At 40.6% G+C, this 23,888-nt stretch overlaps 1 protein-coding gene across 4 annotated transcripts in view; it reads right to left on the reverse strand.

Annotated features, from left to right (window-relative positions):
* Positions 1-2,698: 2,698 nt before the first annotated feature.
* The window catches only part of ENOPH1 (enolase-phosphatase 1), a 38,194-nt gene continuing 17,004 nt past the window's right edge, over positions 2,699-23,888 (reverse strand). For 3 of the 4 annotated variants that reach the window (XM_023553326.2, XM_023553325.2, XM_023553324.2), the window contains exons 3-6: positions 20,628-20,868; positions 14,862-14,994; positions 13,262-13,385; positions 2,699-8,604 (exon numbers count right to left, since the gene is read on the reverse strand). In XM_023553326.2, the coding sequence (XP_023409094.1) occupies positions 8,465-8,604; positions 13,262-13,385; positions 14,862-14,994; positions 20,628-20,868 (638 nt within the window). In that variant the 3' untranslated portion in view covers positions 2,699-8,464. The remainder of the gene's footprint in view (positions 8,605-13,261; positions 13,386-14,861; positions 14,995-20,627; positions 20,869-23,888) is intronic. The other variant, XM_003414122.4, reaches the window with a different exon arrangement.

A 23,888-nucleotide genomic window follows, 5' to 3' on the forward strand; every position in this document is an offset into this window, starting at 1 on the left:
TAATGCCCTCAACAGTTGATTCCTCCCGTTTCTTGGGACTCTTTTTAAGGCCTTACCAAAGTACTTACCAAATAACTCACGCATGTTTCGTGTCTCCTAAGCAGTCGCTGTTGGGTCTGAGGTGGATGGGCTTCCAGGGCTGCTCCAAGGTCTCCAGGAGAAATCTGGTGGTGCCAGACGTCGAAGTTGATCTGTTGTCCAGTCCACCTCTGGAACTGAGCAGATGACTCCTGGCTGGCTCTCCAGGAATGTTGCTGGGTGGAAACCCCAGGTTCTGCTCAGCGTGATTCATCTCAGCCAATAAACGAGAGACTGAGGTGGGAGAGTGGAAAGGTGCCTTTATTTGGTTAAGCAAGGAAAGGAAAGAGAGGAGGCTGCTGCTGCCAAGACCGCTCATCAAGGGCCGGGGGAAGGTTACTTTTAAGGGGTTTACAATTAGGAAGTTCATACAAGTTATATTAGCAACATTCTTAATCATACTATGTAGGCACAGTAGGGTTTACATACAACTTCATGCATCACGTGCTCAGAAAATGGTGGTTAAACTCCACCCAGAGGTAGGGAAGTTACTATGTATGAGGTCTAAAAGGTTATCCTGAATGTCAACATGGCGCCTAAACCAGTTTCCACCAATTTCCTCCAGTTTTGAGGCAGCAGTTAAGGAGGAGAATGAGGATTTTAATGTAAAGATACAGGGCATGTCAAGCAAAGGAACCAGTTTTTTTTTTTTTACGTTCTTCACGTTTATTATTTTTTGTTTTATAGTCCTATCTAATCTTTGTCTGAAGAGTAGGCTTTGGGAATGGTTTCAGTTCTGGGTTAACACTGCGTCCAGGGGTCATAGTTTTGGTCGTTCCTCCAGTCTCTATCAGACTATTAAGTCTGGTCTTTTTATGTGAATTTGAGCTCTGCTCCACATTTTTCTCTGTTATGTTCCCTGTCCGGGCGGACACTGGTGGTAGCCAGGCACCATCTAGTTCTTCTGGTCTCAGGCTGGTGGAGTCTCTGGTTCACATGGTCCTTTAGTCTCTTCGGCTAATATTTTCCTCGTGTCTTTGGTTTTCTTCAGTCTCCTTTGCTCCAAGTGGGATGGGACCAATTGACGCATTTTATATGACTGTTTGCAAGCTTTTAAGACCTCAGCTGCCACTCACCAAAGTGGGATACAGAACATTTTAATAAACTTTGTTCTGCCAATTAACCTAGTTGTCCTGCAAAAGTATGGTCCTCAAGCCCCAGCCTCGGCTACTCTGTTCCTTGAAGTGTTTGGATGTGTCCAGGAAACTTCTTAGCTTTTGCTTTGGTCTGGTTGTGCTGGCTTCCCCTGTATTGTGTGTTGTCCTTCTCTTCAAGGAACCAGGATTTTAATGTAAAGTTATGGGGCATGCCAAGCAAAGGACCAGGGTTCTAAAGCTACAGAGTGTGCCAACCAAGCTGCTTGAGGCAGTGGAATTTCCTGCAGCCTGAGGACCTCTGTCTTAATCTTGTCACAGGCAGTAGAATCAAAAATTGTTTTGGCACATGTCATATCAACTTTGTATTCTAATGCAATAATAAATCTGGAAACAATTCCTTTTTAACACTGCAGCTGGAAAAACTGACTGTCCAAATATCACTCATTTTCTGTTTTAATGTGACTTAGGCAATAAGGGGAGAAGAGGTATATTGATGGATGGATTTCACTGGAATTATTGCCATTTTTCCCAAATTATTGTGACTTTTGCAATATCATGCTATTGGTTTTTAAAGATAAATTAACTATATTCATTTTTCTCTCTCTGAATGTTACCTCCTAGTTCCATCTGCTGTTATCTGGTGGCCACACACATGAGTGTATCTGGAGAAACACCACCACCTGCTGGGCAAAGGATGCTGTTGTGTCTGTCTCGGCAACAGGCCAGTGACTCTCAAAACTTCTCTTGTGCAACTCTACACTTGGTATCAGTTAAGCTTAGCAACTAAGGCCAGGCTTCCAGAGGCCAAACAGGAAGGCCTCATACTCCAGAACTGCTGATAAAAGTATAATATCCTCTTTGTCTGCGGCTTTTCTTCTAAAAAAACAACCTGGGTTTTGATCCAAGACTGGAAATCAGTGCTACTGTGGGAAGGACCACAACTGAGTTGGAAGATCTGTATTAACAAAAAGGAATAAAAAGAGCCACAACTTTAAGAGGCCTTCATCCCCTGTATTCTTTGCCAACACAATGTTGAGAGAATTTGGTGCTTTTTATCCCCTCCCCCCCCCTTTTTTTTTAAATTCCAGAGGTGACTTTCTCCTCTTTCCCTTATGAAGGACCATGAATTTATCTGGATTCACCTCCTAGTTTACTACCCACTTTCTTAAGTGGGAATTTTTCCTCCTTATGACCAATCTACCAGGTGCTCCTTAGAAACTCTATGGGACAGTTCTACTCTGTCCTATAGGGTTGCTATGAGTCAGAATCGACTAGACAGCAATGGGTTCTCCATGTTTTTTTTTTTTTCATGACCAGTCTACATTTTCTCTCAAGCTCTTCCTAAGATTCTTTTCCATCACATTTAGCTGTGAATGGATTTCTTAGGATTTAAGACATATTCTACTCACCACCTTTTTTCCTTCCTTTCAGACCCCAGCTTGACAAACTTTATTTGGTACTTAAATTTTCTCCTAATTTTTGAATCTATTTTCTGTCCTCACTACTCAATATAAAGTACATACTTCTTCTGTTTTTTTTTTTTTGTCATGGACAGCAAATACCTCTCTATCTCAATTCTGTGCCCTCTCCTGTTCTTCCTTAAATTCCTCTCAAATCTAGATCCTAGTGCGTAATTTTTATTTTTTTCTTTCTTTTCCAATTACTCCTTTACTGTCATTAAGAGATGCTCTTTACTCATGTTCTCTCATGATCTTTCCCAGAAACTGTGAATTTCGTCCTCTTATCACCATTTCTGATTTTACCGGCTCTTATGGATTGAATTATATCCCCCCCAAATATGTGCCAACTTGGTTAGGCCATGATTCCCAGTATTGCATGGTTGTCCACCATTTTGTGATCTGATGTGATTTTCCTGTCCTCCATGATGTTAATGAGGAAGGATTAGAAGCAGTTATGTTAATGGGAGAGGGCTCAATCTACAAGATTAGGTTGTCTTAATCTCTTCTGAGATATAAAAAGTCAGCAGAGAGACATGGGGGCCTCCTACCACCAAGAAAACAAAGCCAGGAGCGTAGTATGTTCTTTTGGACTCAGGGTCCCTGCACTGAGAAGCTCCTAGACCAGGGGAAGATTGATGGCAAGGACCTCCCCTCAGAGCCAACAGAACAAGAAAGCCTTCCCCTAGAGCTGGCACCCTGAATTCGGACTTCTAGCCTCCTAAACTGTGAGAGAATAAATTTCTTTGTTAATGCCATCCACAGGTGGTATTTCTGTTACAGCAGCAGTAGATAACTAAGACAGAATCTGGTACCAAGAGAGTGAGGTGCTACTCTGACAGACACTTAAAATGCAGAAACACTTTTGAAACTGTAAATGAACAGACGCTGGAAGAGTTTTAAAGTGCCTAAAAGTAAAAGCCTGGAGACCTGGTGGCACAGTAGTTAAGAGCTATGGCTGCTAACTAAAAGGTCGGTGGTTCAAATCCACCAGCCACTCCTGGGAAACCCTTTGGGGCAGTTCTACTCTGTCCTATAGAGTTGCAATGAGTTGGAATTGACTCGATGGCAATGGATAATAGTAAAAGCCTAGTTGCCTTGAAGAGACTGTTGGTGGAATTATGTACATCGAAGATAATTCTGGTGAGGACTCAGAAGGAAGTGAGTAGATCTATTAATACTGGATACGGTACAGATAGTGAGAAGCAGCAAAATGGCAGCAGCAGAACCAGGAGACTGGTGCAAGGCAGCACTGGAGCTGATGCACAGCGCAGAAAGCTGAGCGCCTTTGCACAGGAGGCTTCCTGGCTGAGTGGGGTGCCTTCAGGCCCTTATCAGTGGAGCTAAAGAGCTTTGGAACACTTGCCCCAGCACGGCAGACACAGAAGCGAGGCCAGAGGGACCCAGAGGCCAAGAAACCAGGAAGCAGAAGGTAAAGGGACAAGGAACACAGGCAACAGAGCTGCCTCAGTTTCAAAAAGTAGGGCCCTAACCTCTGAGGTCTCAAAGGGTAAAGCCATGGCCTCTGGAGTTTCTAAGAGTAGGGCCTAAGCCTCCTAGTTTTCAAAAAGTAGGATCTTAACCAACTCAGTTCCCGAGTGTGGGGCCACCATCCACAAATGCCAACGGGATGGGGCCAGATCCACTACCCAAGGGGCAGAAAAACAGGGTCTGCCAGGGCTGAAAAGGTAGGTTCGCCACTTGGACTAGGAGAGTGGGGCCACCCAAATCCAAGGGAGAAGAGGTGCCATTCCAGTGGTCCTAGAAGGCAGAGCTGAAGCCCAAGGCTGAGGGGCCTCCACTCAGAATCTGTAGGATGTGGCCAACACCCAGACTCTAGGGGGCAGGACCATTGCCTACATGGTCTCAGACAACAGAGGATTATTTTCAAGCCTTCAGAGGTATAATGTGTTTGGCTGACTTGTTTGGTACCTGTTATTTCTTCTTTCCCTCCAATTTCTCCCATTTGTGATGGAAATGTCTGGCTTGTGCCTGTTCCACCATTGTACTTTGGAAGCAGATAACTTGTATTCTCAATTTCACAGATGAAGAGGAATTTTTGGATTTGGAGGTGATTTAAAAGTTTTTGCTATTGATATGATAGCATGTGACATGGACATGAATTTTGGGGGGACAAGAGATGGAATGCCATGAATTATGTCCCCCCAAAATATGTGTCAATTTGGCTAGGCCATGATTCCCAGTATTGTGTGGTTGCCTACCATTTTGTGATCTGAAGTAATTTTCCTATGTGTTGTGGCTCCTACCTCTGTGATGTTAATGAGGCAGGGTTAGAAGTAGTTATGTTAATGAGGCAAAATTCAATCTACAAAATTAGGTTGTGCCTTAAGTCAATCTCTTTTGAGATATAAAAGAGAGAAGCAAACAGGAAGATGGGGGACCTCTTACCAAGAAAGCAAAGCCGGGAGCATAGTGCGTCCTTAGGAACCGGGCTCCCTGCACTGAGAATCTCCTAGACCAGGGGAACAGAGGGAGAACTCCTTCCCTGGAGCTGACACCCTGAATTTGGACTTCTGGCCTCCTAAACTGTGAGAGAATAAATTTCTCTTTGTTAAAGCCATCCACTGTGGCACTTCTGTTATAGCAGCACTAGATAAGCAAGATACCTGCATTGTTCAAATTTTTGTCCATAAAATCTTTCAATACTGTAATTAGAGGCTGGAATTTTTTCTTCGGTTCTTTCAGCTGGAGAAATGCCAAGCTTGTTCGTCCCTTTTGGTTTTCTAACTCTGGGTCTTTGCACACTTCATTATAATGCTTCGTCTTCTTGAGCTACCCTTTGAAATATTCTGTTCAGCTCTTTTACTTCATCATGTCTTCCTTTTGCTTCCTAGTCCACATTCAAGAGCAAGTTTCAGAGTCTCTTCTGACATCTATTTTGCTCTTATCTTTCTTCTGTCTTTTTAATGACCTTTTCCTTTCTTCATGTATGATGTCCTTGATGTCATCCCACAACTTGTCTGCTCTTTTGGTCATTAGTGTTCACTGCATCAAATCTATTCTTGAATGGTCTCTACTTCAGGTGGAATATACGTAAAGTTGTACTTTGGCTCTCTTAGAATTGTTTTAATTTTCTTCAGCTTAAACTTTAACTTGCATAGGAGTAACTGGTGGTCTGTTCCACAGCTGGCCCCTGGCCTTGTTCTGACTGATTGTATTGACCTTCTCTATTGTCTCTTTCCACAGACACAGTAGATTTGATTCCTGTGTATTCCTTTTGGCAAGGTCCAAGCGTATAGCTGCCATTTATGTGGTTGAAAAAAGGTATTTCTGGTAAATTGTAATCCAAGAAGATGGATTATATGAAGAATGCGACATCAGGATTGGAGGAAGACTCATTAATAACTTGTAATATGCAGATGACGTGACTTCGCTGAAAGCAAAGACGACTTGAAGTACTTACTGATGAAGATCAAAGACTACAGCCTTCTGTGTGGATTACACCTCAACATAAAGAAAACAAAAACCCTCATAACTGGACCAATTAAGCAACATCATGATAAACAGAGAAAAGATTGAGGTTGTCAAGGATTTCATTGTTCTCGGATCCACAATGAATGCCCATGGAAAGACCAGTCAAGAAATCAAATGGTGTATCACACTGGGCAAATCTGCTGCAAAAGACCTCTCTGAAGTATTAAAAAAGCAAAGACGTCACTTTGAGGACTAAGGTGTGCCTGACCCAAAAAACCAAACCTGTTGCTGTAGAGTCAGTTCTGACTCACAGTGACCCTACGAGTCAAAGTAGAATTGCCCACAGGGTTTCCAAGGAGCAGGTGGTGGATTCAAACTGCCAACCTTTTGATTAGCAGCTGAACTCTCAGCCGCTGTGCCACCAGGTCTCTACCTAATCCAAGCTATCATGTTTTCAGTCACCTCGTATGCACACAAAAGCTGGACAAGGATTAAGGAAGGCTGAAGAATTGATGCCTTTGAATTATGGTGTTGGCCAAGAATGTGGAATATACCATGGACTACCAGAAGAATGAACAAATCAGTCTTGGAAGAACTAAAGCCAGAATGCTCCTAAACAAGAATGGTGAGGCTTCATCTCACATACTTTGGACATTTTATCAGGAGGGACCAGTCTCTGAAGAAAGACATTATGCTGGGTAAAGTAGAAGGTCAATGAAAATGAGGAAGACCCTTAACAAGATGGATTGACACAGTGGCTGCAAGACCGGGCTCAAACATAGCAATGATTGTGAGGATGGCGCCAGACCAGGCAGTGTTTCATTCTGTCATACACAGGGTCACTGTGAGTCAGAACTGACTTGATGGCACCTAACAATGGTTTTACCATCATTCATAAACTACTCCCATTTCTAAGATTTACTAAAACTCATTTCCCTTTTTCTACTCCTGTGTATTTTTGTAGTCATCAGATTTCTTAATTATTATAAGATAAAAACTATCAACATAAAATATTTTATTTCCCCTGTGCTCTCTTATTTGCAAGACTACTTCCTTTCCCTTATTAAAACATCCCAAAATGATCCCTCTAGGATCCGTTACAGTTTTTCTTGATCAATTAGGAGAATAATTACCTCCTTCGAATATTAACTTATATACCTCAAATATAAGATTCCAAAAACTCTAAGAAACCCAACTCATACCCTCAATGCATACTATCCAAATGAAATAATAACCAGTGAGGTTAGCCACATAATACAAATAATAGTCAATGATTTTCCACTGGCATTCTATTAAAACACATACACACGCACATATACAATTTAGTAGAAAACTAAAATAAAACTCTTATTTTTTCATTCTCTTTTCAGTTTGTTTCTCTTATGGCAGTTTGTGGAACTCTAGATCAGGGACCTACTTAAAACTGAGTAAAAAAAATGCTTTTATTAATCACAACATGAATCAGACATGAGATCTTATTAGAAATGAATCACGATAAATAATACTGTTATAAAATTTACATTTCTCACATCCATTACAGAGGAAAATATTACATATTAGAGCTCTTTTTGATCTTATGGACTAATTTCAGTAAAACCATTTTTGTTTTATTAATAGTAAACAGCAATATTCTAAAACTGCTAAGTAGTTAGAAAGGCAAGCATAAAATCTTTAATGATAACAGCTGGCAGGATTAGGAATGGTTTGTTAAATACTGAGAACCACATGTGTATTCTGGCTGTTACGTCAGTGCACCTTTTTCATTGGTAAGGCAACTGCTTGCTGTGGCTGCCACGATGATTAGCAAGTTTCTTCTGAACTAGCAGATGCTCGATTACAACTTGAGTAAGGTTTCTTTCCCAATTTTGTTCTTTTGGGGCAGAAGCAAACACCTTTGTCTTTTGTATATACAGAGGCAAATATTGTGAAATGCAACCACTGTAATCTTCTAACAATTAAAGAGGGGCAACAAGTTATTATTAGGAATAACCCTTTGAAATGCTTTGTTTTTAAAATAGCAAGACTTCTGAATAACTTCCCAAAACTAGCTTTTCATTTTGGTACATGACCTGATAAACATAACACATTTGATTTTTATTTTAGTAATTTCTTTTATCAACTACACTTTGCCCTCAATAAGGGTTAGAGTTGTGGCTTCAAACAATTTCTACATATAATACATTTTAAAATAAGCTTCCATTTCACTGAACTGAGTATTTTTCTTTTTCCATTTATATGCCTGTGGAAGACACTTTGAACATATACATATATCCACCTGCATAATACATATGTATGTGTATATATGTATTTTTTAAGTAAATTACTTTTACCATTAGAATAAAACTAGACTACAGGGACGACTCTGGGGAACAGTCTGGTCTTCCTCTGAATCCTTCTCTAGGTTGAGGCAGGCAGGTAGAGTTCGCTGAAGGATGTGATGAGGCTGTAGTAAGTCTTCTCATCATCAGTTAGTCCTGCATTACCTGGTCTCACCACCACAGCTACGTGCACCTCCGCTTCCTCAGCAGCACTGGCCTCTGTGGAAATCAGAGCATGTGTCAGAAACTTCAAAACAGGATTTTGTAAGTCTGAAATTTGCTTCAAAGTAATCAGGGAGAACGTAGAAACCAGTTTGGCCCTGATATAATCATTGTCGAAGTTAGATGACAGCCACACGGGGGTTTACTATATTATTCTTTCTTTTATGTATGTTTTAATTTTTCTGTAATAAAATTTTTTAAAATCCGTAACTGTATTTGACAGGGTAGAATGACAGTATACTAGACTTGAGCTTTATTAAGTCCTTATGAATGGAATTCAGTTTGGTGTAACAGGAAGCCTCAGTAGTTTCTCAATCTTTGGAAAACAACTAAAGGACGGATTAAATGAAGGGATTAATTAAGGGCGGCAGTGCTGAGAGAGATACGAAGTTCCTAGAGAGAATGTGTGGGGCAAAGCTGCCTCTTCCACCTGTGCCCTCAAGTATCTGTCTTCTGCTCTTCCGGTAAAAGGGCCTGTCACCCTCCCAGATGCAAACAAAGCATGCTAAAGAAGCCTCTGTTCATTTCATGTTTCTGGTCTACTCTGCACATAGCATTCACTCCAGCAGAAGGGGCAACCCAGGCAGGGCCAGCTGCGCTTCATCAGCCCTAGTACCTAGCCTGGCTGCCTCAAGCAAAGCTTTCACCTGGACTGGCAACCAAGGACCTTGACTAAGTTGAGCCATCATGATCCACGTGGGAGCTGACACTAACCAATGGCTGTGCTATATTTGTCTTCAGGCCTCTTACCTACACCATGGGGTAAATTCTGTCCCTAAGCATCTATCTGCTCAAATACTCATTGACTTAAAACGCTGGACTCCTTTCCTTTCCTCCAAAGAGAAAAATTCTCAGTTCTCTCTCATACGTGGGTATTATTTGGAATATGAAATCTGCTCTGCCTTGGCAATGGAGATCTGAGCACATGGTACCAAAACACAGGATGATCAGAGAGAAAACAGCAAGGCAGGAAGCCAGCAGTCTGGGCCCACCCCAGCTACAGGTGACCCCAGTCCTGGCCCCACTGCTTAATCGGGTGTGGGGTTGGCAGAAGAGGAGCAGCAGGAATAAAATCTTCTGGAAGACTGAGAGGGGGTCAGTTTTGTTTTGAGGCTAACTTGGGGATTTATATCTATTACTTTAAGAAAATAGCTTAAATGAAAAGACCTGAAATTATGTGTGTACTATGATGAAAACTACAAAAAAATGTGGCTCAAGAAGGACTACAAAGAAACCGTAAGAGGCCTTAGGGCAGAGGTTACAATTACTAATAGTAACCAAAAAGCTGGGGATGGCGGGACGGTCTAGGAATCACAAGCTGAACCAAGTATTCAATCCAAGAATGCTTGGGACACAGACCTGTGGGGAGCTCCAGCCACAAGGCAGATCCCTAATTCTAAACTTACCATCCAAAGTGTTAAGGAAATTAAATTATGAGAACAGACCACATGAATTTTTATCTCCCACAACTCCTTTCTGTGAAGTGATTCAGTAACAACAATTCACAGATTAAACTGGCTTAACTCACCAGAGCCAGGCCTACTCCTTTTCCACAAGGAGCACAACAAAGTTAAAGGTCTTAAAATTATCACTCCTCACGCAAACTGCCGGCATGTAGATAGTACAGCAACCTCCCTACCCCATCCATATAAGCCCATTCGAGGAAGACAGCATATCACAGTTCTGAAACAGGACAAGGTTACTGTACAGAAATGACAAACATTTAAAGACATTTACTGTTCAAAACAGAGGCCAGGGGAAATTGTTGTTGAGGCTAAAGTTCGTTGATGGAACGTTTCACATGGACTGGCTACCTAGTTATATAATGAGCCTTGAAGCAATGTGTCCACGTCTACTTGTCTCTCTCCTTCACTGCAGGCAGATACGTGTAAAAACAGCATGGGGGCAGTCTGTAACTTCCTTCAACCCCACAGAGAGGAAGGAGAACCAAGATTAACAGCGCAAGGCTGACTCTCATGAGGTGGAGGCTGGACAAGCCTCCTCTCTCTCTCATTTTTACTAATTTTGACACCAATCATCCCTTGAACAGCACTCTCTACTTCTCTGCTGGGTTTGATAATTCATTGCAGTGGCCACACATATGGGGTTTATTAGGGAAGTAACAGTTACAATTCAGGCTCAGGAACACTCAGGATACAGTTCTTCCATCAGGACAGCCTCTTCCCAACCGTGCTCGCAGGCACACCTGTTTCTGGCCCCAAAGGCACTCGGCTTTCTCTCTCCATGGCCCAGGAAGCCCACCGTGCCATTTCCTGCTGCCGGGTCTCTACTGCCACTGCTTCTCACTGTCTTCAGGGTTACAGCTTGCTCTCTCAGTCTCCTGCTTCCAGGAGCTTCTCAGCACAGGGATCTTGAGTCCAAAGGACACGCTCTCCACTCTTGGCCATTCTTCTTTGGTGGTGGTAGGATCCTCCTCTCTGCTCTGGAATTGGCTTTCTTTTAAGGCAAAACTGACCAATCCCCTTGGATTATTCTACTACACAGTCCTGCCAATCTCATGGGCGGGAGTTACAAGATCATGGCTAGAAAGGCCACACAAAAATAATCAATCACACTGCAATACGTGAATGCAAAGCTTTCCAGGAAGCAAAAACAATGAGCTGGCAGTTGGACTCTGAAGCTGACCCAAGCCGGGACATGCAGGACAGGAGCTGATTCCTACTAAATCTGCTGAGCTTTCAAAACTCAAGATAACAAATAGCTGTGAATTGGTACCATCTACCTAGATCAAAAATTTCAGTCTAGATTCACTAAGGACTGAAATTTTAACAAAGACACTAACATTTACAGAATGCCTACTTTATGTCAGGTAAAATTAAGCCTGTTTTACCTCCCTTTCTCTTGTAGAAGTTTAACTTCTGAAGGCACTGGATGATCTATGCTGGTTAAGGTTTTTAAAAAACAGTTTAGGTCTCTGGGTGGTGCAAACAGCTAAGTGCTCAGCTGCTAATTAAAAGGTTGGAGGTTCGAGTTCACCCCAAGGTACCTTGGAAGAAAGATTTGCCGATCTCCTTCTCGAAAATCAGCCTTTGAAAACCCTATGGAGCACAGTTCTACTCTGACACACATGGGTCATCATGAGTAGAAATCGACTCAATGGCAACTGTTTTTTGTTGGTTTGTTTTATACACCTACCACTCTTGCCTAACACAATTGATGGAAAGCTCCAGGGTCAGCAGCACAGAAAGAATATAGCTTATAAACACCACCTGACGTAAGACAATTTTACCAGTAGCCTGGATCTTCCTTTGGGGCCTGTCGCTGAAAGTCCTAATGAGTTGGAATGACTCTAGTTCTGTGATAACAGACAGAAAGGACCTGAGTGAGGAATCTCGCCATCAGACTGATGAACTACCTTCCAGGGGCCCAGGGAGCTGTGTAGAGCAGACCAGGCAAGAGAGCATCTCCCTCCCCTCCACCTCTTCCCCCTAATGCCCTTGCCCAGCCTGCCATCATATACGTAGCTTGTCAGAGCAGCTGCACATCATGCAAAACCCTGTTCTGGGAGTTAATGGAAGGCATGATCTCAGCCCAAAGAAACTTACAATCCATAGTGGAATGGAAGAAACACAAGTGTGCAGAGCTGTTCTCAAATACAAGTAAAATTATAAACACACCAGAAATAGGCCCACTGGGAGGTACACAAACTGTAAGGTAAATGACCACACAAACAATGGCAGGAGCCAGTGGGATGGTTTGGGAAAAGCCTCACCAACCAAGGGCTGTCAGGTAAGAACCACAAGGCCCACCTTCCCCCAGCACCCTTTGCCTCGTGCCTGCTGCTTCTTGAATTCCTCCTTCACTGCCTTTTCCTTCCGTGATTCTATACAGGATTCATGTTCACACAGATGCTGGGGTGGGTGCTTTATATTTGGTCAAAATCACTCTTAAAATCACTGAAATTACCAATAAATTACAGTATATGCTGTTTTATGCATTCAACTTTTAAAGTAATAATATATATGCTAATGTACAGTATATAACAAAGAGGGGCAGGCTGGCTAAAAAAATGTGTATCTCTAAACAGCTAAGGCATGTGCAGCAAGGCCCGAGGGGTACACCATGAGGGGTGAGGGAACCAAGACCACCCACGGTAATGGCAGAGATGAGGCTCCTACTCACCATGCGGAGATGCTCAGCCCCTGGGAAGACAGATAAAATTGCCCAAACTATTTACATAGTTCTCTCCTTTTTTAATCTTTGTTGAGTATGTAATCTTACTGCTGTTAAATGCCTTTGATCTACTCTAACTTTACTGTCCTTACTAACCACGCATCTACTTTCATACGCTTGCCTGCATGTCCCTTCCCAACAACAGCCCTTAAGGCTTGCTAATTATTTTCTCACTTCACGTGTGTGTATGCACACAGTAAAGGGTGGGGAGCCACAGTAAAGGAGTTAAGACGATAAGAATAAAAATATCAAGTCTTTTTAATGCCACTTCTCTACACCAGCCCCTAAGAATTAGTAAACGGGGAGGGAGGTCGGTTGGTTGGTTCACTGTTTCTTTTTATAAAACTGTTTCATTTTTCAAGGATCCCTATATAAACTTTCTTTAAATAGACAACGTGTTTGTAGCACCCAGCTCAGCTCCTATCCTGGAATATGCGATATAAGAAGTCAGATTACTTACCTAGAGTAACGTCTGTCAGAAACAGGATGTTGTTGGTTGAGCACCCAATGCTGTTTGCAATCTTTCTATAACTCTCACTCTCCACTTTGTGCCCAATCTTGGTATCAAAGTGACCATCAAAAAGCTGAACAAAGAGAGGGGATCGTGAAAAGACTGACGATGCAAGTATACCTGCTAATCCTGACTCCTTTGTCTCTCACCCTGTTTCTCTGGAATACACGATAGTCATAGCAATTCCATTCATTCAATAAATATTTATTGAAAATCTACTTAACCTAGAACTTTATGGATGCCACAAAAAGTAAACATAAAGCAAGATTTTATAGCAATAGCATTTGGAAGAAGAAAATTACCAGCTCAACATGTATATTAAGATCATTTTATAATCTATTTGGTTTTCATTTGTACTGATTTTAGATGCAAAAATTTTTTAAAAATATGCACGTCCTACCTTCTATCCTTAATAAACACTATTTTTTTTTTTTTTTATACTCAGACTATTTATTGAACTAGATTTCAGTGCTGGTGAAATGTTCTAAGCATTGTCCTTTTGATCCCAGAAGGAACAGATTTCCTCTAACCTGCCTCAGTAATAAGGTATTACTTTACTTTCAAGAATATTTTCCAATTATTACATTTTTTAATTCTACCCAAGAGCCAACATATGCCCTTGCCCTCTTAGAAGTAATTGGGGTCAAATGTATAACTTGCTAATTTAACCAACAATAATTAAGTTCACATTAGGAGGCAGTGAGTTTATGTTAAAGGTGGTGGAATAATTTGGAAAAGGGTAGCGAGTAGTTGCTCCACATGAAGAATGTAATCAACGTCACTGAACTATACAAGCAGAAGTCACTGAGTTTCTGTATGTTTTGCTGCATGTATCTTTATCACAAAAAAAAGAAGTCCACATTTAGGATCAGATACTATCATGTGATCTCTTAAAATGTTCTCAGAACTTTTCACAAACTAAAAGCAAGCCTAACGGTCACTCAAATACAAATTAAGGTAACATTAAGGTTTTTTTTTTTTTTTTAAAACTTCAAAAAGTTACGATTGGTTTTGAATATTTTCCTTTTCTCTCAAGTTTGCCTCACTTGGAAACCTGAAAATAAAATTTTTATTAAACAACCAAAGAAGTATTCCATTAGTTTCCTTTGGGCTGATGATTTTCAAATACTGGCAAGATTGCTGGTTTACATCTAGCTCAGTAGCTGTTTTAGATAGAGGTGGATAGACAGAGAGATAGACAGATGATAGACAGTTATACTACTACTACCCTCATCAGAATCGCTCACAGTTAAGGTGGATGTTTAAAATGCAGACCCTAACCCCCCACCAGAGACTTGCTAGGAAGCAGGGCCCGGAGATCTCTGCATTTTTAACGAGCTCCTCCAGATGACCCTCATGCACAACAAAGTTCGAGAAGAAAACACTTCAGCCTGCCCTACAGTTCCTGGTTTTTCCGCTTCTCTTTACAACCCCCTTGGCATATATAAACGCAATTAAATCAATGCTGATTTAGCTTATCACTGTATTACATTCCTTAACATTATTTCACGCTTTGAGTGTCAAAAAGCAAAGGAAGCAAGTGACCTACCTCCAGAATATCGCCCTCTGTAGAATGCCCAAATAATAGTTTCTGTGCCTCTACGCTTCCTGAAGAATAGATATACACCTTCATTCCAGCCTCTCTCCATTTCCTGACTGCTGGAACTACATCTTCAAAGAACCTGGAAAGATGACCACCAAGTTAAAATGCAGGAACATGTCATCCAACCAGACGGAAATCTGTCAAAACAGATCTACAAGTTCCTCCATTCACGCCCACAAAGGGTTGCCATGAGAACCAAGTCCTCGGAGGCTTCAAACTCCTACAGTTCTAATAAGCTTATTATCAGAGTTCCAAGATCACAGCAGATTAGAAGCAAAGATTTAGGTGGGGAGGAGAATCATTTTGACAGACAGCCACACTAATAATAGTAAAAAGGAATCACAGATAAAAGGATAAAATAAGAAATGGAAAAATTCCCAAACAATAATATTGTACTATTATATAATCTTTTATGGAATTTATGACAAGAAATGGTTAAATTATGTCCAGTTTGCAGTTTTCTTTAAGAAAGCATGGAAGTAATTTTAGAAAGAACTATACCCAAAATAATTAAAAGAAAAAATGTTTAGGGGGTTTAAAGCTTTAAACCTTTGATCACCCAGAAAACTGAATTATATTTCTTAAGAACTAAGAAAACTACACAGGGAAAAAAATACATGTAACAAATCAGTTACGAGATTTGTACCATCTCACATTAGTTCATCAGCAAGCAGTGTCTGATTTTGATTCCTGACACTGGTTACTTTTACCCATTCTATGGTGTCTTCTATATTCAGTACAGATAGTCCTCAACGTACAACGCATTTAAGTTATGACGAACCACACGTACGACTGTCCCTTTTTTGTACATCTTTTCATTAGTAAAGTGTACTACGTACAGCGTTGCAGCGCATAACTTGCTGATGTTATACTCAGATGTTCACTTGCAGATATTCAATGGTATAATTTTCTGTTCAAAGCACTGCTGTATAGCAGGCTACGGCCTAATCTACAATGAAGTCTGTGTTGCTGTCAGTGTAGGGAGTTGTAACAGACAGAAATTTATGCAATGCTCCAGTCTAACGACATATGACAACTGAACTGTGCACCAGCCCAACAGCCGTTACAACTCTGAATTCTTGTTACAACGCTGACACTGACTTCATTGTAATTTTCTTCAGTGTCCTTGGAACACTGCATCTTCCTGGAAGGAAGTTACGGGAAAATGCATGCAGGGTGTCTTAGTCATCTAGCGCTGCTGTAACAGAAATACCACAAGTGGACGGCTTTAACAAACAGAAGTTTATTCTCTCATAGTCTACTAGGCTAGAAGTCCAAACTGAGGGCGTCACCTCCAGGGGAAGGCTTTCTCTGTGGGCTCTGGAGAAAGGTCCTTCTCATCAATCTTCCCCGGACTAGGAGCTTCCCCGAGCAGGAATCCTGGGTCCAAAGGATAGGCTCTGCTCCTGGCACTGCTTTCTTTGTGGTATGAGGTCCCCCACTCTCTCCTCACTTTCCTCTCCTTTTATCTCTTCTAAGATAAAAGGTGGTGCAGGCCACACCCCAGGGAAACTCCCTTTGTACTGGGTCAGAGATGTGACCTGAGTAAGGGTGTTACAATCCCACCCTAATCCTCTTTAACATAATCTAATCTTAACCACAGGCAGAGATTAGGATTTACCACACATAGGAAAATTACAATCACAAAATAAAGGACAACCACACAATATTGGGAAGCATGCCCTAACCAAGTTGGTATGTATTTTTGGGGGATACAATTCAATCCATGACACAAGGGATTTGGAAGAAATTGTTGAGTTACATCAACATGCTCCAAGCATTTGGTCAGGATAATATGATGGAAGAGATCGCTGGAAAAATTGTCCATATGGCAAGAACACTGAATTTAGAGTTTGCTATCGCGGATGTGGAACAGCTCAGAGATCACGAAGAAGGGGAATTGACAGATCAGGACTCAATGGATTTTGAAAAGGAAAGAAATACTGAATTAGAAAAAAATTATGAAGAAGAGGAAGAGGTTGCCAAAAAATTTTATAGTGAAAGAATTAGCTGAACTTTTTTCTAAACTAAACCAGGGGCTTCAGGTCCTTGAAAACATGGACCCAAACACTGACCACTTTGCTAAAGTTGATAGGCAGATTTGGAAAGCTGTGAAATGTTCTCACAAAATATATGAAGGAAAAAAAGGACCATAAGACAACTTTCACTAATTTTCTGACTAGGATGCTATCCCTATTTCTAGAGGTAATCCAGATGATCCAGAACCTTCCACAAGTGGAACTATTACCGCCACCAAAAAAATGCCAATGTTGTCCAACTATTCTTCATTATTGGAGCAACAAATTTTTATGATGTGTATTTTTTTATGTATGTATGTATGTATTTTAAAATGTATCTGTAAGTTTGTATGTAATGTTTCCAGCTCAAAAGACAGAAAAAGATCAGATTTATAAAGATACTGATGATAAAAGGCACTAATAATGAAAACTTAGAGAGAGAGAGATTCAAATTAAGTCAGAGACAATTTAGGACAGAGTCGTCAGAGCAGAACCCTGTCGTAAGTCGGGGACTACCTGTACTGAAAATAGTATCAGAAGAAATGAGTGAAAGAGAAGCACAAGGAACCCGGCATGTAGAGCCAGTCATCTTTAAAAGAGTGACTGGAAAATGTATTTGTATCAGCGACATCTTCTACTGAGTAAGAAATTTCAATAACTAAAAGCCTCAGTGTCAAACTAGAATACTAGAAATGGAACAACCAGGACACAATGAGACTGTTGAAACATTGTTAAAATTTAACTAATGTCAGTGAACTTGTGAAGAAATTGTCAAACGGGAACCTAGTTTGCTGTGTAAACTTTCACTGAAGACACAACAAAATATTATCTAAAAAAAACAAAAAAGTAAGGTACTGTGAGTATAGTAAAAGCTATGGAGGCATACACTTTAAATGACAGAATTGCATGACACAGACTATCTCAATAAATCTATTAAAATAAATAAAAAGCTTTAGTCAGAGTATAAAAATTGGAGTAACTCATCTCAGGTTTCTACGTAATAGGCATTTGTATGCGTGATTCCACGGAGATTCTTCGTATCCATATTAATTCTCAAATAAAAGAAATCAAATCAAACGTGCTCCAATTTTCAGAAAGGCAAGAATATTGAAACATGAAAATAATCGCTATTATATGCTCAACAAAATAGGAACTGAGAGTACACAGATTCACGGGGAGTGTATATGAAATCATGTTCAATAAAAACAGCAGGGTGTGATATAAAGTACATCTGCTGATTTCAGAAACTTGTTTTACATAAATACAGTAGTTATAAATACAGAATTTATATAAATCAAAGGCGGTTTTAAGTAAAAAGAGTTGTCTTTTTCCATTTTCATTATTTTGGAAATAAGAAATGTGGAAATTGTTCTAAGCGATACAACTAATTGGATGCTTTCCCCAGAGTCCTGAGGCAGCAGTCCTTCACCTTTCTCTACACTCCCTAGCGAGACGGGTAACCAAATAGTACAAGGGTGGTGTTACTGATGGCAGTGGTCATCTCCTGCATACAGGCGCAGTAGGAACAACAACAAAAAAAAAGCAAGCTACCATCGTAGAGCCTTGTTATGTTCTGACTAAATATTCCAAGAGTTTCTGTTTGGTGTCCATCAGACCCCAATACGCTTCTCTTCTCACCACCACCCTCTGAGTCCTAATTTCCAATTACAGTGAAAGCGCAATTTTCTTTCCTTTAGTCAAACTATCGAAGAAGTCTAGGTTAAGAATGTAATGAAATTTACATAGATTAGATTCAGTATTAATTTAGACCCCAAGCAACTGTCAATCAGCATTATATATAACATTCAGTTTTACCACAAAAAGTGTTACCATTGTGATTAGCATGCACTTGGTAAATTATAGAGAGCATATATGTCTAATGTTTACATCCAGATAGCTGAGACCACTTTGATCCACATTAATGGCATACACACCTGCCTAAATGGGGACACTGAAAAGAGCTTGGCTATATCCTACACAGGTATGCCTTTTTTACCCTTTTTTGTAAAATACAGCTAACTTTCCTCTAGGTGAGCCTTAGCTGTGTGACCTTGGGCCTGTTACTTCACTGTGTCCCGGTTTCCCCATTTGTAAAATGGCAGTGGTTATAGCACCTACCTTACGAGGGAGGTCATTAAGAGGGCTAGATAATATACAGAAAGGGCTTAGAACTATGCCTGGCATATAATAAGCACTACATAAGTGTTAGCTGCCATATATGTCACCCAGTGCCGTCGAGTCGATTCCAACTCATAGCAACCCTATAGAACAGAAAAAATATATATATATACTTATATATATTTTTTTAAATAAAGAAACCCTACTGGAAACTTTCTGTCAAGTAATACGTTTTCTCTATAGGAAGTAATTCTTAATTCCACAATATTCTCTGGATTATTCTGAACATGTATTTATATTCACATACACAGACGTCACTGAAACTGCTAATAATGCACTGATCTTCTTAGTTTTTGCCAAGGTTAAAACGTAAGACGCCAAGAAACTCTGACCTCAGACATTTTTAGCCGACTCCCCTAGAGGTCACATCCTTATTGGTGAAATATTCCAACATAAAATCCCAAGCTTCAGATCTTACTTTGAATCTTATTGCTCGTACGACCTGGGGTTGTTCACCTTGCTGGGAGAGGGGCAGTCTCTGTTCTCAGCTGAATGTAATCAGTTCTACTCTGATTGAATTAATAGGCATTCTGAGAAAGACAGAGGTCAGCGAGTTCAAAACCAGTACAAGTAATAAAAAGGGTGTTACTTTGCACTCATAGAGACAGGATTTTTCCACAATTAATTTCCATATTATTGCTCAAAGTACGGCTTAGGAGTTTGACATAGTTTATTCCAAGGCCCTGGATTTATACTTAAGGAACCAAGACCAAGAGAAGTGAGGGCTAACTACTGAGATCACAGCCTCCTGGCTCCACTCTTTGGAGCATTTTACACAGTGAAGTAGCTGCTATTTCCAGATTACTGGCCTTTCGGAAATTCCGATGTATCCTTTAAAATGGGGAAGCTCCAGGTAAAGTGCATAAATAAATCTCATTTGACAGAAATACAAAATAAATATAGGCAGCTGGAAACAATCCTGGATCTTAAGGTTAAATCAGGCATCAGCCTAAAATCTGTGGCAGCAGTGTCTTATTAAGACTTTTCTCAGCAATACAGAACTCATGAGTCTCCTTAGGCAGGAATGCTATCAGGAACTCCACAACCAAGGCTCAAAAAGATCTGTGGAAATTGCTCAAAAGAGCACAGAACAGAGTGGCACTGCTGACATTCTCTGAGAAACCCCAAAGTGACAGGCTGCATAATTTCATAGCTTTTTTATTTCCTTAAAAAAGCAAGAAGGAAGTGATCTAAAGGTCCTGGGAAGCAGCGTTCACATGCTAAGGATCAAATATGACTTAGTTCAAGGAATTCACCATTTTCTAGAAAGCTGTCTAAAACTGGGATTAAAAGTCTTCGACCATCCACAAAACCAGGCAGGCAGGTCTAGGGAATTTAGCTGGGTGAAATGCTTTAGCCTAGCTTTGAAAAAAACAAAACGCTCACTTGTTAGAACAACAAGACCTTTGATATTATCTATTTTACTAATCACACAAAATACACGTGACAGAGAGGACTAACAAAAAGCATATTTGGGACTGGAAGAATGTTTAAAGTCACTTGACCAGCTACATACTCTGCTTTCATGAGCCCAGCTGTGAATGCCGCTCTCCACATGTGGCCCTGCAGCTGCTTCAGCGCCGTGGTCTTTCGGTCCAAAGACATCTGCCAGTACACATTGTCCACCACAGCCTGGATCATATGCTGCCGGTCGTCCACCCCGTTCCCAGATGCTGCAGGAATCGGAACGGCCCCATCCAGGTGGGAATCCTCTTCAGCCTTTAAGTCATAAATAACATGGAGTTTGCTTTTGGCTTCTTTTAAAAAAAAAAAAAAAAATCATGCAAAATGAGACCTGAAAGTCAAGCAGACCAAATTTCTTCAACTCTCTATTAGCACCTAGCACTGCTGTAATTAAAATAACACATACTTTGGGGCTGATACGAATGATTCCTAAAATAAACTAGATGATAATTAATAAATTTACATTACTGGTCCTAGATTGTTCGCACTGAAAATTTTTTTAATTTTTATTGTGCTTTAAGTGAAAGTTTACAAATCAAGTCAGTCTCATACAAAAACATATACACCTTGCTACATACTCCCAATTACACTAATCAGACAGCCCGCTCTCTCCCTCCTCTCTCTTTTCGTGTCCATTTCGCCAGCTTCTAACCCCCTTTACCCTCTCATCTCCCCTCCAGGCAGGAGATGCCAACATAGTCTCAAGTGTCCACCTGATCCAAGAAGCTCACTTGTCACCAGCATCCCTCTCCAACCCATTGTCCAATCTAATCCCTGTCTGAAAAGCTGGCTTTGGGAATGGTTCCTGTCTTGGGCTAAAAGAAGGTCTGGGGGCCATGATGACCAGGGTCCTTCTAGTCTCAGTCAGACCATTAAGTCTGGTCTTTTTAAGAGAATTTGGGATCTGCATCCCACTGCTCTCCTGCTCCCTCAGGGGTTCTCTGTTGCATTCCCTGTCAGAGCAGTCATCGACTATGGCCGGGTACCATCTAATTCTCCTGGTCTCCTCCTAGGTCTCAGGCTGATGTAGTCTCTGGTTTATGTGGCCCTTTCTGTCTCTTGGGCTCATAATTACCTTGTGTCCTTGTTGTTCTTCATTCTCCTTTGCTCCAGGTGGGTTGAGACCAGTTGATGCATCTTAGATGGCTGCTTGCTAGCATTTAAGACCTCAGATGCCACTCTCCAAAGTGGGATGCAGAATGTTTTCTTAACAGGTTTTATTATGCCAATTGACTTAGATGACCCCTGAAACCATGGTCACCAAACCCCTGTCCCTGCTACGCTTGCCTCTGAAGCATTCAGTTTATTCTGGAAACTTCTTTGCTTTTGGTTTAGTCCAGTTGTGCTGACCTCGCTTGTACTGTGTGTTGTCTTTCCCTTCACCTAAAGTAGTTCTTATCTACTATCTAGTTAGAAAAGCCCCCCTCCCTCCCCCCTCTTGTAACCATCGAATATTTTCTTCTCTGTTTAAACTATTTCTCAAGTTCTTATAATAGTGGTCTTATACAATATTTGTCCTTTTGCAACTAATTTCACTAAGCATAATGCCTTCCAGATTCCTCCATGTTATGAAATGTTTCACGGATTCATCCTGTATTCTATGTGAATATACCATAATTTATTTACCCATTCATCTGTTGATGGGCACCTTGGTTGCTTCCACCTTTTTGCTATTGTAAACAATGCTTCAATGAACATGGGTGTGCATGTATCTGTTGCCATAAAGGCTCTTATTTCTCTAGGATATATTCCAAGGAGTGGGATTGCTGGATCGTATGGTAGTTCTATTTCTAGCTTTTTAAGGAAGTACCAAATCAATTTCCAAAGTAGTTGTGCCATTTTACATTCCCACCAGCAGTGTGTAAGTGTTCCATTCTCTCCACAAGCCCTCCAACATTGGTTATTTCGTGTTTTTTGGATTAATGCTAGCCTTGTTGGAGTGAGATGGAATCTCATTGCAGTTTTGATTTACATTTCTCTAATGACTAATGATCGTGAGCATTTCCTCATGTATCTGTTAGCTATCTGAATGTCTTCTTTAGTGATATGTCTGTTCAGATCTTTTGCCTATTTTTTAAATGGGTTATTTGTCTCTTTGTAGTTGAGTTTTTGCAGTATCACGTAGATTTTAGAGGTCAGGTGCTGACTGGCAGTATCATAGCTAAAAACTTTTTCCCAGTCTGTAGGTGGTCTTTTTACTCTTTTGGTGAAGTCTTTGGATGAGCACAGGTCTTTGATTTTTACGAGCTCCCAGGTATTTAGTTTTTCTTCTGCATTGTTAGTAATGTTTTGTATACTGTTTATGTCATGTATTAGGGCTCCTAATATTGTCCCTACTTTTTCTTCCATGATCTTTATCGTTTTAGGTTTTATATTTAGCCCTTTGATCCATTCTGAGTTTGTTTTTGTGCATGGTGTAAGGTATGGGTTTTGTTTCATTGTTTTGCAGATGGATATCCAGTTATGCCAGCACCATTTGTTAAAAAGCCTGTCTTTTCCCCCATTTAACTGATTTGGGGCCTTTGTCAAATATCAACTGCTCATATGTGGGTGGATTAATGTCTGGATTCTCAATTCTGTTCCATTGGTCTATGTATCTGTTGTACCAGTACCAGGCTTTTTGACTACTGTGGCGGTATAACAGTTCTAAAATCAGGCAGAGTGAGGCCTCCCACTTTGTTCTTCTTTTTCAGTAATGCTTTACTTATCTGGGGCCTCTTTCCCTCCCGTATGAAGTTGGTTTCTTGCAGAAATGTTTTGTAGTTTTCTTTGTATAAGTCTTTTACATCTCTGGTAAGATTTATTCCTAAGTATTTTATCTTCTTGGGGGCTACTATAAATGGTATTGATTTGATGATTTCCTCTTCAATGTTCTTTTTGTTGGTGTAGAGGAATCCAACTGATTTTTTTATTTTTATCTTGTATCCCGATACTCTGCTGAACTCTTCTCTTAGTTTCAGTAGTTTTCTGGAGGATTCCTTAGGGTTTTCTGTGTATAAGATCATGTCATCTGCAAGTAGAGATATTACTTCTTCCTTGCCAATCTGGATGCCCTTTATTTCTTCACCTAGCCTAACTGTTCTGGCTAGGACCTCCAGCACAATGTTGAATAAGAGTGGTGATAAAGGGTATCCTTGTCTGGTTCCCGATCTCAAGGGGAATGCTTTCAGGCCCTCTCCACTTAGGATGACGGTGGCTATCGGCTTTGTATAAATGCCCTTTATGATGCTGAGGAATCTTCCTTCTAATCCTATTTTGCTGAGAATTTTTATGATGAATGGGTGTTGAACTTTGTCAAATGCCTTTTCTGCAT

This window comes from Loxodonta africana, chromosome 5, assembly GCF_030014295.1.
Source record: "Loxodonta africana isolate mLoxAfr1 chromosome 5, mLoxAfr1.hap2, whole genome shotgun sequence".
Taxonomy (NCBI): Eukaryota; Metazoa; Chordata; class Mammalia; order Proboscidea; family Elephantidae; genus Loxodonta; species Loxodonta africana.